At 45.6% G+C, this 15,382-nt stretch overlaps 1 protein-coding gene across 1 annotated transcript in view; it reads left to right on the top strand.

Moving 5' to 3' along the window:
- The window catches only part of Smg6 (Smg6 nonsense mediated mRNA decay factor), a 99,190-nt gene that overhangs the window by 6,859 nt on the left and 76,949 nt on the right, over window positions 1-15,382 (top strand). The window contains exons 3-7 of the mRNA XM_084598410.1: window positions 1,391-1,510; window positions 4,553-4,742; window positions 6,789-7,057; window positions 8,626-8,704; window positions 10,239-10,349. Of these exons, the coding sequence (XP_084454536.1) occupies window positions 1,391-1,510; window positions 4,553-4,742; window positions 6,789-7,057; window positions 8,626-8,704; window positions 10,239-10,349 (769 nt within the window). The remainder of the gene's footprint in view (window positions 1-1,390; window positions 1,511-4,552; window positions 4,743-6,788; window positions 7,058-8,625; window positions 8,705-10,238; window positions 10,350-15,382) is intronic.

Below are 15,382 nucleotides of genomic sequence, written 5' to 3'. Positions count from 1 at the left end.
AGCACTAATGGCGTATACATAATTGTTTGCTGTCCTCTAGAGTGATGCTGTCTCGAGTTGACGAATGTGTCATTACTGCATCACAGCATTCCCAGTTGCGTAGTTGACTGAACCGCATAGTTAACATGGTAACAGTGGCAACTAAAGTGGAGAGCTTTATTATCAGTCATTGGCTAAGACGCACTAGTGGCGATGAAAGACAGAAGATGGATGTATGATAGCAAAAGGCAGTAATTTGCAGACGTGATAGCTCTGCACCTAGATTGCTGCTCATGTATGTGCTCTAGATGGGAGCTGTTACCACTAGTAAACGGATGTGTAGAATTCAGGCGATGCCAAACGAAAAGGGCATGTGTCAATGTTGCATTTCGTTTTGCTCAAATATAGGACACATAAATGCATGGCTTACAGGGCATGCCTCACATCGACTGCACCACGTTTGAGTCTTGAACGTTACATGGCACATGCAAATGATATTCTCAATTGACATCAGTTGTTGATGTGGGATTTGTTCGTTTATTTGTATAAGAGCATGTTTGATTTATCACGAAGCCCACAAGCGTGAGGAAGGAAGGCCATCAGAAATCGGATTGTGTTGGTTTAAAAGATTGGACTCCATGCTTTTCGTGTCCTGAAGCTACTAATGCTGTAAGGAATGACACGATGGAGGGCTCCTGATTAATTTAGGTCACATAGGGGTTTTTAAACACGTACCAACATTGCGCAAAACACTTTTCGTCTCGATTCAAATGCAGCTGCCTCGGTTGAAAACAAACCCGCGACCTTAGAATTAGTAGCCAAAGCCACTGAGCCACTATGGCGATTAATTACCAACCATGTCTTAAAAATGGCTTATTCCACTGGATATATATACACACATATATATACATACAGAGCTTCAACTTGCACTGTAATTATTGTTTATTTTTGCCTGTTTTGTTCAACTACTTAGTTTGTATTCCCACCCTGCTAAAATCCCAACACTGGGATTGCAGTATCAATAAATAAATAAATAAATAAATAAATAAACACATACATAATTTTCTTTTTTTTTTTTTTTTTTCAGAAAAGTTTCAATTTCAACACCATGTTTTGTGTGTGTATTTAGTGAGCCTCCACCAAATAGGTATTTTGATTTGTACCCACAAAACTGTACTCTGGACCACTGTTCTGTCGTTTCTGTCTCTGTTTGCAACTTTCTGTATAACTGTTTGTATAGATGAAACCTGTAGATGCTATTGAAGGCTGTGCTAGCTGGCAGTGTTTCATTATGGCGGAGAAATCCTTGTTCTGTGCTTCCTTTCTTTCTTTTATTTGAAAGAGAGAAGGCACAGTATGTTGTATCCCAGCTGCAATACTTAGTAATTTTGTTTCCAAACCTGCTGCGCAGCCGAGCAAAGCCCCTTGTGGAGAAGAACCTGCATGATGCAACTCTTTTGGAGCGAGAACTCTCCACCTATCTTTCCAAGGGGATCCAGAACATTGACACAAAAGCTATGGGACACTGCAGGTAAGCCTTCTGCAGGGGTAAATGCTACTCATTCCTTTGAGATTCTTAAGAACCGAGAGAAAGGCTCTTAGAAATTTGAAGAACCTATCTGAAGAACCTGTCACAGTGAACAGCTACTTACAAGCGTATAACCTAGTGTCTAGGTAGTGCGGAGGAGCTTTTTTTTTAACTTTTTTTTTAGTGCAGGGGAAAAAACATGTCCGGAAAAACATAAGATTTAAGCTGCCAGGTTTTGAAAAATGCAACTGTTGGGTGAGATTCAAGGGCGTTGATTGAAACTTTCACTAGAATTTAGATTAGCATTTGCTGTCGTAAGATCATACAAACAGCTCCATTTTTTGTTCTCACAGAATCGAGTGTGCGTTTCCGTTGCCCTTAGTGAGGAAGAGATTTAGGAACACGTCACTTGTGTTGACGGCAGTGGTAAGCCAGGATCTTCGTTTCCGAAAGCTGCACGCCCTTTCACCAGCGGGCTTTCGAGAAGCCATTGTGGTTGCCGTATTTTCCAGACCCGTTCACCAGACCTGGCCCACTCATATGTAAGCAGATAGTTGTAGTTCTCAAACGTTATGCCACCTTGTCACCAAGGCACTGCAAAGAAGCCACTGTGTTTTCTCCTCATAGCATCTCTGTAGGAAGGGCCCTTTTATGTTTGATGGCTTTATTATTATTCAAGACCTTACGCAAAATTGCTGCCATCAGACCTTCAGTGAACCACGCAATGCTATGCTGAAGTGTTGAGTGAGTCTGCTGCGCTGCTGTGGCTGCTGCCATCGAGCTAGCTGCGTCTCTTGTTCTGTGGTTTTCATGCTATTTGCTCGCATTCGGAGAAAAAAAGAATGACGGAACAATGGAAGATAAACTTATCCGCGCGGCCTACATTCCTATTTTACTTCGTGAAGCGTTACTGCGCTGCCAAAAGTTCTTGCTAACGGCAACATCAGTGCAGCTAGAAACAGCAAAACCCTCGTTGTCACTTCTTAGTTTGCCTCGTTGCTCCGGTGCATTCCTTAATACACTGCTCAAATATGTGTACACGAAAGAGTTTCACATTGCTTTCGGAAGTAATACACAACCGTGATGGGATTACACTGTGTCGGCCGTCGCAGGATTCTTTCAAGTCCAACGCAGGCCAGGCTCAACATGTGTGCAGTAGACACTTTGCTGTGATAGATCTTAAAGCATTCACAACAAAGCACGTGCACTAGTGTTCCCATGCTCCCCAAGCTCTCTCCGGAGGTTAAGCGGCTGATGTATCTCGTTAGTGTGTAAACAGCCATGTAGCAGATTCTGTATTGTGTATGTTAATGACGAAAACTCCTAAAAGTTGAATTTGCCGGCGATACAGAACAGCTGTGTTCTGCGTGTGTTGATCCTTCTCGGATGTGTAGCTCCTATCGCTGTCACATCGTGGTTTCATTTCGGGAAAGCTGATACATTAGCAGACACTGCGGTCTGCATAGTCACATCACGGTGGTCTTTCTTACACCCAGAATCAGTGACGAGAACCTTAATGGACGCATGCTCGAGCAGTGTATTGTGGAATACGCTGTTTTTGTAACACAGCCATTGTCCTCTTCAATGCTGCATTTTTTCTTCCTTCCCATAATTCTCGATGGAGTTGAAGTATTTCAATCTCTTTCGTTGTCCATGCCATAGATGGGCTCACTCGTGAGACGGGCATCATTCATTCTAGCCTGCTGAAAGTTTGTTCCACTTTCTAGCATTGGAGAAAAGTTGGCTGCCCCCTGCTAACCAGAGCTGCCCGAAAACTGACATTTTTTGCATATATTTAAAAACAATAAACATTATTTGCCTGCAGCAATTTAGTGTACCCAGCAGCATGGGCATACAGAAAATGTTATGCTTGCATTTATAGGGCCTTACATCTACTGCTAGGCACGGTAAACTTTGTCATAAGTGATATTGCTCTGTGGATAGTAGCAAATGGTTCACAATTTAAATCGCTACCTTGCGACAGTTTTGGTTGTGCACCATGAAAGTTGAATGAAAAAAAAAAAAACTATTATTTAGCGGTATCAATGGGAAAAAAACAAAATGAGCATGATCCATATTAATCCGATGCATCTCATAAGGTCTGTTATTTTTTGCCCCTTTTCGTTGATGCACTGAAAAAAAGTCACCACAGGAGAGGGATGAGGGGGGGAGGGGGCTGAACGTACAAGTTTCAGCCCACTTGTACGTTAGCACATTTGCGATTGATCACCATAGCTTGTAGAACTCTTCAACATGATGGCCAGGAAATAGGGTTGTCTCGGGGCGCATCTACCGGGAGAAAAATAGTGCAAATCTGTAGGATATTTAAACCTGCCACACTTTTGGATGTATGATCCGGGAACATATCAGCAAGGTTCTACAGCAGGGGCCCCAGTCATCTCCGCATCGTTTAACTTGTGCAGTGCATGCATATGCTTACCCCGCATATGCTTACCCCCTTCAAACATGCTTTATGCTGTACTGTTGAGAATAATGTGAAAGCTCATAATGTCGTGCTGCATGCCTGTGTGTTTGGGTGTGTCATGCTTCAGAGTCCACTGTTGCGTTGTAAAAGTACAAATTGGCTGTTCCAAAGGTAGCTTCCCCTGCTAGAGAAATTTCTCCTTTGCCCGAAAAATGTGGGGATGGTTGTGTTACGTCTGTCTTTTGTAACACCTTGCGGAAATGAATTCTGTAAAAGTCTCTTTAAAATCACTGCGTCTGCATAGCTCTGCTCCTAGGCACTTGAAACGCATAGAGTTCCTGTAAATATTTTTTTGTTTGTTTGTTTTTTAGGAATGTTGCTACTTGCCACCTTTTTTTTTTTTGGAATACAGTTTTGGTTGCCTGGTCAGAGATAGAGTTTTGCTCCAAAGTTTTTTACCGTTTTAAAAAGTTCTGTTTCCTCTGACATTGCAGAAGGCCACCTGAGGATATTTCATACTTGAAAAATGCATGCAGGCAGTTGTGTGTCCATTGCTTCTAGCAGCGGGAGAGAGAACACAGAAGCTGAAAACTGCTTTGTGTAACACATTGCTGCCACAGGTGGAAACTGCAGCTGCGGTACGAGAATGTGATCCTGGCCGATCCGAGGTACTGTGCTGCGAACAACACAGAACACAACCTGTGGAAGTCAGCCTTCTACCAGGGCATCGAGGCCTACCGTCGTGTCATGGATGAGTGTCCCGACTTTCGGGAAGAGGCCAAAATGCATCTTCTCAACCTGGTTGACGAGGTGGGAAAGAGCTTTTCTGTGACACGTTTTGCAAAATCTTATATAAGGCAGCCTTCGTAATGCTCTTAGCACATACCTTTTTTTTTCTATATTTCTGTTAGTCGCTATTCCTGGTGGGTTCTACTGCATTGGGATGGCTGGTGCTGTTCCATTACTGGAAAGCAGATGTCTTTGTTTGCTTTTTTTTTATTCCCATAAATCTACCTCCCTCTTTCCTTTCAATAAAAGGTTTTCATCATCATTGTACAGGTAAACCTTTGTGTAACAAGCTTTTTTGTAGGAGATTTCTTGATGTAACAAAAATTCCACAGTGCCGCTCTCATTGAAGTGTGTGTATTTGGAAACTCCGTGTAACGAAATTGTTGTGGCAGTTGACCTTGATATAACGAACTCGTGTTGCCAACTGTCTCTTAGCAAGTGCTAAATTACTGGAAATTCAGCAGAATCCCATGAGTTTCATTGTAGTAAAACACGAAATCACGAAATGACATGAGAGGAACGTCTGTGACCTCGACAAGTGACCGCAGTTTGGCACACTGCGCCATATTTCGTCGGCAACGGTAGTCTGCGTGGCAAACACAGGTGCCTCCTTACCCGATGGTGGTGCACCCGCTTATGCTCTCTCCTCTAGCCTAATCATGGTGCCTCCGGTGATTCCTCTGCTACCCCTCTCCCATCTCGTTGACGCACACATCATGCAAGCCACATCGGAGGTGGAGGCTGTCGCTCTGCATTCTCAGTGCGGCCAAGAAATGTTTCGCTGCATCTAACTTCGAGTAATGGGGATTTATTCCCTTCCTTTGCATTGAATTCTTTATTTGGTTTTCATTCTGCTCTGTCATATCGAGTCTTCACATGTAAACTGCGTATAACAAATACCTGGGTGTAATGAAAAACTATGGCCATCCTACAATTTTGCTATAACCAGGATTAACTGTACAAAGATATAGGCGAGCATGTATATTACGGTGTCATCAAAAATCACAGGACTGCGCTTAAGCCTGCTCAAGAGCGGAAATGGCAAAAGCCACTTTCCAGGACTGTTTTCTCTGATTGCATTGTCACCATCATCGTCATCGCTGTTGCTACTATTATCATTATCAACTAAATACACCATCATTTTCATCGCTACTACCATCATCATCACTGACTGCAGTGTCATTATCATTGCTACTGCCATTGTTATGTTGCAAAATCATTTTCATCACTACTATCATCCTCACGCTAGACAAGGGGAATTATGGTTGGTTTCTCACGAGCCTAGCATGGAGTAGCAGTTTGCACACTCAGCTGGGGAAAGGAGGGATAGTGGTTTGATTCTTGGTGGAGACGGCCATTTTTTTTTCTCTAAGTATCAATTCGTGCAGACATTTCCTGCAAACTTTTCTCCAGCCCATGAGCCTAGAAAGGCTTTCACATTAAAAGGTAATCAGTGTGGCCCCGCTACCATCCATCCAGCACACCACCAGTGCTGAAAGGAAAAGGAACATCTCAGGTGGATAGATGATGGCCTCTGCCACCTGTTATGAAACATGAAGGGAAGGTGGGCTACAGTCAGTCCCGGATATATTGTTGCAAGAAATGCGCCGCTACACCGTATTCATGCTTCTAACCGCACTTCTACACTACGCATGAATACGGTGTATGCTACAGTGCGTACACTGTATTCAATCCTCTGGGTCACAGTGGAGCTTATCTGATAACATTTGTCATATAACGAATTATTGATATATTGAACTGTTTCTCCATCCCCTTCGAATTAGATGTGGCTGGGATCGACTGTGTAACCAGGGCCTTGGTAATCTTAGTATGGTTCCGGCTAGTGCTCAAATCCTTACTCAGTAACCAGTAACGACAATTCTTAGCTGCAGTCCTGACCTGTTGGTGACAACTGCTGGATTGAGGTGTTGTTGACCGCGACATCGTGAAACTGGCACTTTCTGCCATGTTGTTTGCTGAAGCTCAGAATTTAGTAGTGTTTGGGGGGTCCTGGGCCTTGAAGGGTGACCAGAAATATCAGGATGGTTGCTTCTTCTCCTTCTCCAGGGCACCATCTTCTACGAGAACCTCCTGGACAAATTCCAGGAGACGTATGGCTTCAGCCTGAGCCAGTTTGTGGAGCCCGAACTATGTGGCTCTCTGGGGATGGGGTCCTCCCCCCCGTCGGGTGCGACAGGGGCTGCTGGCGGCCGGTCTATCCCAGACTCGGTCAGGCTGGTTCTCATCTCGGTGCAGAAGATCTACATCTGCCTCGGGGATCTGGCCAGGTACCGGGAGCAGGCTATGGGTACCACCAACTATGGCAAGGCACGCAGGCAGGTGTCCCTCTTTCGGAGCCAGTTCAGTTTACAGGCTCTCTTTATTCAGTGGGAGAAGGATGAGCCATCAGTGCATGGTTGAGGGAGGCAGAAGTGTGCATGTGCTTTTATGCAAGCTGGTCATCATATGTGTTGCTGTTCATGTGCACCGAAAGGCACTTCGTGAAATTGGGGGAAACGCAGGCACGAAAAAGACTAAAGAAATGAACTGAAAGAACGTATGGAGTCTTATCACATTTGTCTAGAGCGCTCGGATGGCGTGAAATGGACGAGGCACAGGGAAATTCCAAGGCAGGAACTGCAATCTGCTGGTAATACTTGCGCTCTAGCGCAGCCGCAAACTCGTGCAAACCACAGCGACGCAACCATGTTACCCCCAACAGAATAGCTGCGTTGAGATTTCACTTCCTTTCCTCCGCATCACACTGGTCGAGCGCTTTAGACAAGTTCGATCGACTCTATGCATTTTGCAGTAACTGGCACTCGGACGTTTCATGAAACTTGCAGATAGTACTTATGTTAGCGTGGCCTGGGGTGATCTCTAAATTTTCACAAATGACAAATACACTTGTGACTAGCAGCAGCGTCGCGGCGTGACTTCGTATCGTTCAATGGAGGCTGCGTTGGCCGCCGTGTCGAGTGTGGTGCGGGGGTCTGCGTAGTGCAGTGATGGCGGTAAAAGTGAAAAAAAGAGCAGCACTGACGTTAAGGACCAAGCTCGAGGTAAAAGCAGGGCCTTCAAGGCAATTTACAAGAGGAGACTGATTGACACTCTTCTCGTGAAGCTTCGTATGAAGCAGGACTTGAAGATTGATTTGCTGGGAGCATTAAAGCGGCATGGGACAGCGTGAAAGGCAAAACGATTGCCAACTGCTTTCGGCACGCCGGTTTTGTTCCAGCAGAGGCCCGTGCATCAAGTGACGATGGGGACGATCTCGACGAACGAGCTCGATGAGGCCTGGAACAATTTTTCGCGTTTTGTTGGTGACATGCCCGCAACAATGACTGTAGAAGACTTCGTAGGCGGCGACGACATCGCAGCGACCACGGCTGCACTGACGGACGCTGAAATCACTGCGGAAGTTTGTGAACATCCCGCAGACAAAGCACAGGCTGACCCTGCAGACGAGAACATTCCAATTTCACAAGGAGCACTTGCTGCATTGGATTTACTGCGCCGCCATTGCAGTGCTATTGAGGGCAGTGGGTTTGCCCTGGTTGAGTGTTTGCAAACTATGGAACAGGGCGTGATATGGAACGTGATCAACACAAAAAATAAGGCTACGATAACGCAATTCTTTGTGCGTAAATAAATGGATGTGACTCAAGTAAGCACCCTTTGAGTTGCTGTGCCTTCTCTGATTGAATTTTGCTGCTCTTGCATGTATTTTCTATGAAATTTTATATTACGAATTATGGATGCCGCAAACTATTTTTCAATTTTTTAACTGTTCGTTATAACTAGGTTTCACTGTATTGAGGTGTTCATATCTGCTTGTTTGTGAACTACTGCAGCTGCGGCATTTTTCTGTTGCTCTTACAGTCGTCTTTTTTTCCTTCTCCAGTTGGTATCTGAAGGCTCAGCACATGGCTCCAAAGAATGGCCGTCCATACAATCAGCTTGCTATTCTTGCGCTTCATGCGGTAAGTGCATTGCAGTGTCTCAAGGCATTTTTGGCTCCTGTAGAAATGGCGTCCACTTTTCTTTTTGAAAGGGCACATCGGTCCATTAGCGTTTGTTAGTTCTTCTGTGATTAGATTTATTAAAACGTAGCTTCTAAGATCTTTTCTTTTTTTGCTAATCTCGAATGCAACTACTCTTTATTGGGAAGATGGTCAGTTAAAGATTATGTTAAACTTTTCACTGCTACAAATTATTGGGGCTACGACCATGGCTTAATTTTAGAAATTAATTTTTCTTCAAAATCTCCGGGCAGCTGCTGGCACACTGACGTTAGTCGCCGCAGGCAAACCAAACCGCTTCATAACCCTTTGAAACCAGCCTCTGCTTGCCTTAAACATAGTGCGTGGGATGCCGCGTGCTTTCGCGACCTCCCTTGCCTTCGCCTGAATAACTTTGTAGTAACAGGAAGTGCTCCGGCCCTCTTCGTTTTAACAAACTTGGCGACTACTTCTTCCACCACATGGTGACGGGCTCTGCGGGGTCCGTGAAATGTCATTCGGGTTGCAGCGCAGTTGAACAACTGGTCCCGTTGTTTTCGCCAGTGGCGGATATTTGTTTCATCCATGTCATACTCTCGCTGTGCTTGAAGGTTGGACAAGCTTTCCGCCGCAAGCACAACTTTCCGCCTGAAAGCAGCAGTATAATGACACCGCTTATTTGTTGGTGCCATCGCGTTGGGAAACAAAGTTTACGAATCGAAAGAACCACACGGAGAGTCCACGGACATGCTAGCAATTGCTGTAGGCCTACCCACAGGCTAACGCTAGTCACATGCGCAATACCGCGATGGCGATAACGATTGTGCAGCCACATCCTCGAATCTAAGCCGACACCTCAGTATCGTATTCGGAATTTTAGTAAAAACTATCGGCTTAGATTGGAATAAATACGGTAGTGCCTGGCTCTGAGCAGGCCCTCGTGCGATCTCAAGAGAGCGACGCTCGGGGACATTGCGAGACGGACTCGCGTCACGTGGAAGTCCCGCCCGCTAGCAGTGGTCATGCGTGCATTAAAAGAATATGCATGTCCAACCCCTTAGATGGTACTGAAGGTGACCTTTTGTGGTTGGTGAACAGCGAGAAAGAGCTATCTTCCGACACTGACGGCAAGTAGCCTATGACTTCTGCGTCCCATGGTTGTGCTTTTGTTTTGCCGGTTTTTCTCCATGTTTTCAGCAATTTTCAGGCGCTTGTTCGCTGCATTATTCCTTGTGCACGGTGGAATTGATGCCACATTATTTTCGTGGTTTCCAGGTGTTAAATATTACTGCGTGTTATGATCGGGGGCGCATTAGAATCGGAAAAATATGGTAATTTCGCCGCAGTTGAAGGCTTTCCCTGTGAATGGTCTGTGAAATGCATGTCAGGTGACAAATTTCTACCTTTGTATAAATTGGCTAGTATAGTTGACTAGCGGAACTAGTGGTGCACTTGGAGAAATTCTATGGGAAATAACTTCTTTCATTTGTACTCTTTTGTTGTTTGTTTCACTTAGAGACGGAAGCTTGACGCTGTTTATTACTACATGCGGAGCCTTGCAGCGAGCAATCCTTTCCTGACGGCAAGGGAGAGCCTGCTGGCCCTCTTCGACGATGCCAGGAAAAAGGTGCGGTCTTCAAGCCATGAACCTGGTGTTTGCCGGTGTCACATTTGAATTGCCCGATGGCAGTCTGCAGTTCGGTTAGTTGTGATAAGAGAACAGGATGAAAACTTGTTTCCATTACTGCTAGTGCCAATTGTAAAAGCCATCATAATCATGTAGACTGATTAAAGGTATATAGTTAATTTGTTTCCTTGAATGTGTCAACCTTTGTTTTGAAAGGGTGATAATGATGGGATCTCAATGATGCATTCACTGCCTTTATGTGAATTTTGGGATGCGAGTACAGTCGCCGACCGATTTTTCAGATTTGGCAGGACCCAAAAAATTCATCCAAATAATTGAACAGTCCAAAAAGATAAGTTAAAAAATTGAATGGCTTTTCTGCAAAAAATTTGCCTCAGAAGTTATGAACTTCGCTGCTGCTCGTGTTCCGTTTGAAGGAACAGCATCTGATTGTATTTGAGCCAAATAATGCTTTCATCATGCCCACACTACCCCACATATCGGACCATGACGTGGCTGCGGGTCGTACCCCGGACGAGCCACAATGCTTGCTTGAGCCAGGCAAGGGGAAGAGGGGCAACGACTGTTCTGCTGATGAGAGTAGAAGAAGCATGTGCGGAGCAAGTGCCTCCTACCTCCACTTCGCCCTCACTATATGCCTCCGTGCCTTAGGCACCAGTGTCGAACCTGTGGTAGACGTTTTCAACGTGATCGTGTGCCCTATCCTGCATGCTCTTCATTGTGAGTATGGTGTTCTAAGCAAGGGTGGATGTAGGAGAGGGGTGTGACCTTTCTTTTCCAAGCAAAAAATTTTATGTGCGAGAATCGTGCTGAAGCACCCCCCCCCCCCCCCCCCTTTTTTTTTCTATCAAAAAAGCTGTCCAATGAGTACATCGTTCAAATGGGGCACCCCGAACCATCCCGAAAAGTGACTCATAAATATGCCCTACGTTTATGTATGGTGTGCGAATTCTTGTGTTGCGATTCTAAGGCATCTCCAATGACTACAGTAAACCTTGTTACAAGAGACACTCAATTGACCCAAAAAGGATGTCTTTTGTAACCACAAATTCTTACCGACTCGTATGTGCAGCAGTCTAGATTCCCTCAGCTAAATTTTGTTCCATATCAGTGTTCTTTTTTGTTGCAATATGTCAGGAATCGAGAAAGGGTGCGTCCTCTTGACTGGGAAGCGAAAATGTCCCTGTTGTTTCAGCCACTGTCATCGCATTCCTGTGCGACTGAAACAACAGGGACATTTTGACTTTCCAGTCAAGAGGAGGCACTCCTTCTCGGTTCCTGACATATTGCAACCAAAAAAAGGACGCTGATGTAGAACAGAATTTAGATAAGGAAATCTAAACTGCTGCACATACAAGTTGGTATGTGTCAGCTGCGTTGTTTGAGCTTACTTGAGTAAATTGTGTCTCTTCTAAATACAGTCGAACCCGGATATATCGAACTCGAAGGGGATCGCGAAATAATTCGATATATCGATAATTCGATATACAGAAATCGGCTTGCGACGGCACTTACGATGCGAAAAAACGATACCGTATTTGTCGCGTAATCAACCCACTCGCATAATGAACCCACCCTCCACTTTTGCACCCGAGAATTTAAAAAAAAGATGCGTTAAGGCTAGCTCGCTCACATGCAAGCGACGAGTGGCAGCGACAGAGCGAAAATTTTCAAACTTGTTGGAACTGCATCCCTCTCGCCGCTCGAGCCACCGCGGCAGCTCAAAACCAAAACAAGGTTTCTGTGTCGTCGCGAGGGCAGAAATCGCGAGCATTTTCGCTTGCATGTCGATGGCGCGCGTCAGTTCGTTTCGGTCGTCTCATCCACAGCTCATTGGCAGCGCGCCAAGATGCTGCGCAGCGATAACGTCAGGGCGCGTTTATCTTTTTATAGCTCCTCCGGTGGCGGGGAGCGAACTTGGCAGAGTGCCCGTGATGGCTTGATTGCACAAGCCTGGTTCGATTTATCATGCCACGCTTGGGGCGGGCGTCATGATCGCAGCAGCTGACTGTGTGCTTTCCCTGATTATCATGCAAGGATAAACGGTAAAAAAATATAAAATAAACATCCTCGCAAAAAAAAAAAAAAAAAATCCCTGCCGCTTTTTAACATCCGCAGCCGCCATATCTTACGCTATGCCGCGCGTACAGCCCAACGATAGGAAAGAATAACTCTCGCAAAAAAAAAAAAATGAAAAAAGAAAAAAAAAACAGAGCTGGCGCTTCTTAACATCCGCAGGCGCCATAGCCACGTCCGCCGCCGCGCTGCCGCACGTAGAGGGTTCGCAACACACGCCGGAGAAAGCGTCCGATGTCTGTCTGAAAACGGGCTGAGCTGGCTTAGCGCATGCGTTGCGCGTGCTGAAGGAATAGCTCAGCAAAAGAATGGGCACACCCACGCACATGGCTTGCAAACTTCATGTGTTGGCGCGCGGGAAACGACAACTTTAGATGCGCGCGCCTTTGGGGAATGGGCGCGGCGCTGCCCAGACCAGCCGTCGCCGAACTGTCCCCTCTCATTCCTTCCGCGCGTGGCTTGAAAACGTCACGCGGCGAACGGCCAAGGGTGATGCGATCGTCTTTGGGGAAGGCACACCTTCCAGTGCGTGGTGCGGAGTTCGATATATCGAACGACCGGTGAAATTGAGTTCGATATATGACGCGGCTTTCCTATACTTTTACATGGGATTTTCAAGGGGATATTTCGTGAGTTCGATATAACCAAAATTCGATATATCCGGGTTCGATATAACCGGGTTCGACTGTAGTGAAGAAGTTACTTTCAGTTCAGTTTAGTTGTTCAGTCGTGTCCGACTCTTCGTGACCCTATGGACCATGTCACGCCACGCTTTCCGGTCTCTCACTATCTTCCTAACATCACATAACTTCATCTGCAGTGCCTCGAGGATGCCATCTAACCAACGCGTTCGCTGCCTACCCCTTCTCCGGCGACCCTCAACCTTTCCCAACATCAAATCTTTCTCCAGCGACTCCTCTCTTCTCATCAGATGACCAAAGTAGCTGAGCTTTAACTTTAAAATTTGACCCTCCAATGAGCAGTCAGGGTTTATAGCTGACAATATCGACTGATTTGATCTTCTGGCAGTCCAAGGAACTCTCAAGAGTCTTCGCCAGCACCACAATTCAAACGCGTCAATTCTTCGGCGGTCAGCCTTTTTCATAGTCCAACTCTCGCATCCATACATCACAACTGGAAAGACCATAGCACGAGTTATACGGATCTTGGTTTGCAGACTAATGTCTCTGCTCTTTACTAGGCGGTCAAGGCTAACCATTGCTCTCTTTCCAAGAAGCAGGCGTCTCCTAATTTCATGGCTGCAGTCTCCTTCCGAGGTAATCTTGGAGCCCAAGAACAGAAAATCTGTCACAGCTTCCACTTCTTGTCCATTGATGCTCCAGGACTTGATAGGGCAAGACGCCATGATCTTTGTCTTTTTAATGTTCAGTTTAAGCCCAAACTTCTCACTCTCTTCTTGTACGCGGATCAGAAGTCTCTTGAGTTCCACTTCACTTTCTGCCATTAAAGTGGTATCATCCGCATATCTAAGGTTGTTGATACGTTTTCCAGCAATCTTCACTCCAGCTGAAGACTCGTCCAGACCGGCCTTCCTCATGATGCACTCTGCATATAGGCTAAATAGGCAGGGTGACAGTATGCAGCCTTGCCTCACTCCTTTCTCGATCGGAAACCAATCAGTAAGACCATGCCCAGTTCTGACTGTGGCCTCTTGCCCTTCATACAGGTTCCTGAGGAGACAGATGAGGTGAATTGGAACTCCCATCTCTTGGAGAGCTTGCCACAATCTGCTGTGATCTACGCAGTCAAACGCTTTCGCATAATCAATAAAGCAGAAGTAGATGGGTTTCTGGAACTCTCTTGCTTTTTCCATGATCCAGCGAAGGTTAGCAATTTTGTCTCTAGTTCCTCTGCCCTTGCGAAACCCAGCTTGCACGTCCGGAAGCTCCCGATCCACATACTGCTGCAGCCTACCTTGGAGGATTTTCAACATCACCTTGCTAGCATGCGAAATAAGCGCGATCGTGCGGTAGTTGGAACAATCTTTGGCACTGCCTTTCTTTGGAATGGGGATGTAAACTGACCTTCTCCAATCCTGTGGCCACTGCAGGGTTGTCCAAATCTTCTGACATAATGTATGCAGAGTGTTAACAGCATCGTGGTTGAGATTTTGAAGCAACTCAGCTGGAATACCATCAATTCCGCTAGCTTTGTTCTTAGCAAGGCTGGCTAAGGCCCATTCAACTTCACTCTTCAGGATGCCCGGCTCGAGATCAGTAATCACAACCGTCTTATGTTGGGTTTGCACATCCGGGTCCTTCTTGTACAGTTCTTCTGTGTATTCCTGCCACCTCTTCTTTATCTCTGAGGCTTCAGTGAGGTCCTTGCCTTGTTTGTCCTTTATCACGCCCAACTTAGCACAGAAGCTTCCTTTGATATCTTTGATTGGCTTATACAGAGCTCCAGTGTTCCTTAATTGGCTGTTGTCCTCAACTGCTTGGCACTGTATGTTCAGGAAGGCATTCTTATCTCTCCTTGCTATTTTCTGAAAATCCGCATTGAGAACCTTGTATCTTTCTCTTTCCCCCATAACTTTTGCCATCCTCCTTTCCTCAGCTATTTGCAAAGCCTCTTCAGATAACCAGTTTGCTTTCTTGCATTTCTTTTGCTTTGGAACTACCTTAGTAGCAACTTCTTGTATTATATCACGAACATCAGTCCACATCTCTTCGGGCTCTCTGTCTTCCAGATCTAATTCTTGAAATCGATTCCTCACTTCCACAGCATATTCTAATGGTATTTGATCCAGATCATACCTGAAAGTCCTTCTAGTTTTCTGCGTTTTCCTCAATCGAAGCTTAATTTTGGCAACAAGAAGCTGATGATCGGTGCCACAATCGGCCCCAGGCCTTGTTTTTACTGCTTGTATAGCGCTTCTCCATCTCTGCCGGCAAAGAATATAATCGATCTGATTC

Source organism: Amblyomma maculatum, chromosome 3 (assembly GCF_055883805.1).
Source record: "Amblyomma maculatum isolate TAMU_Amacu chromosome 3, ASM5588380v1, whole genome shotgun sequence".
Classification (NCBI taxonomy): Eukaryota; Metazoa; Arthropoda; class Arachnida; order Ixodida; family Ixodidae; genus Amblyomma; species Amblyomma maculatum.
The sequence above is the reverse complement of the archived record's forward strand: the minus strand, read 5'-3'. Positions and strand labels throughout refer to the sequence as shown.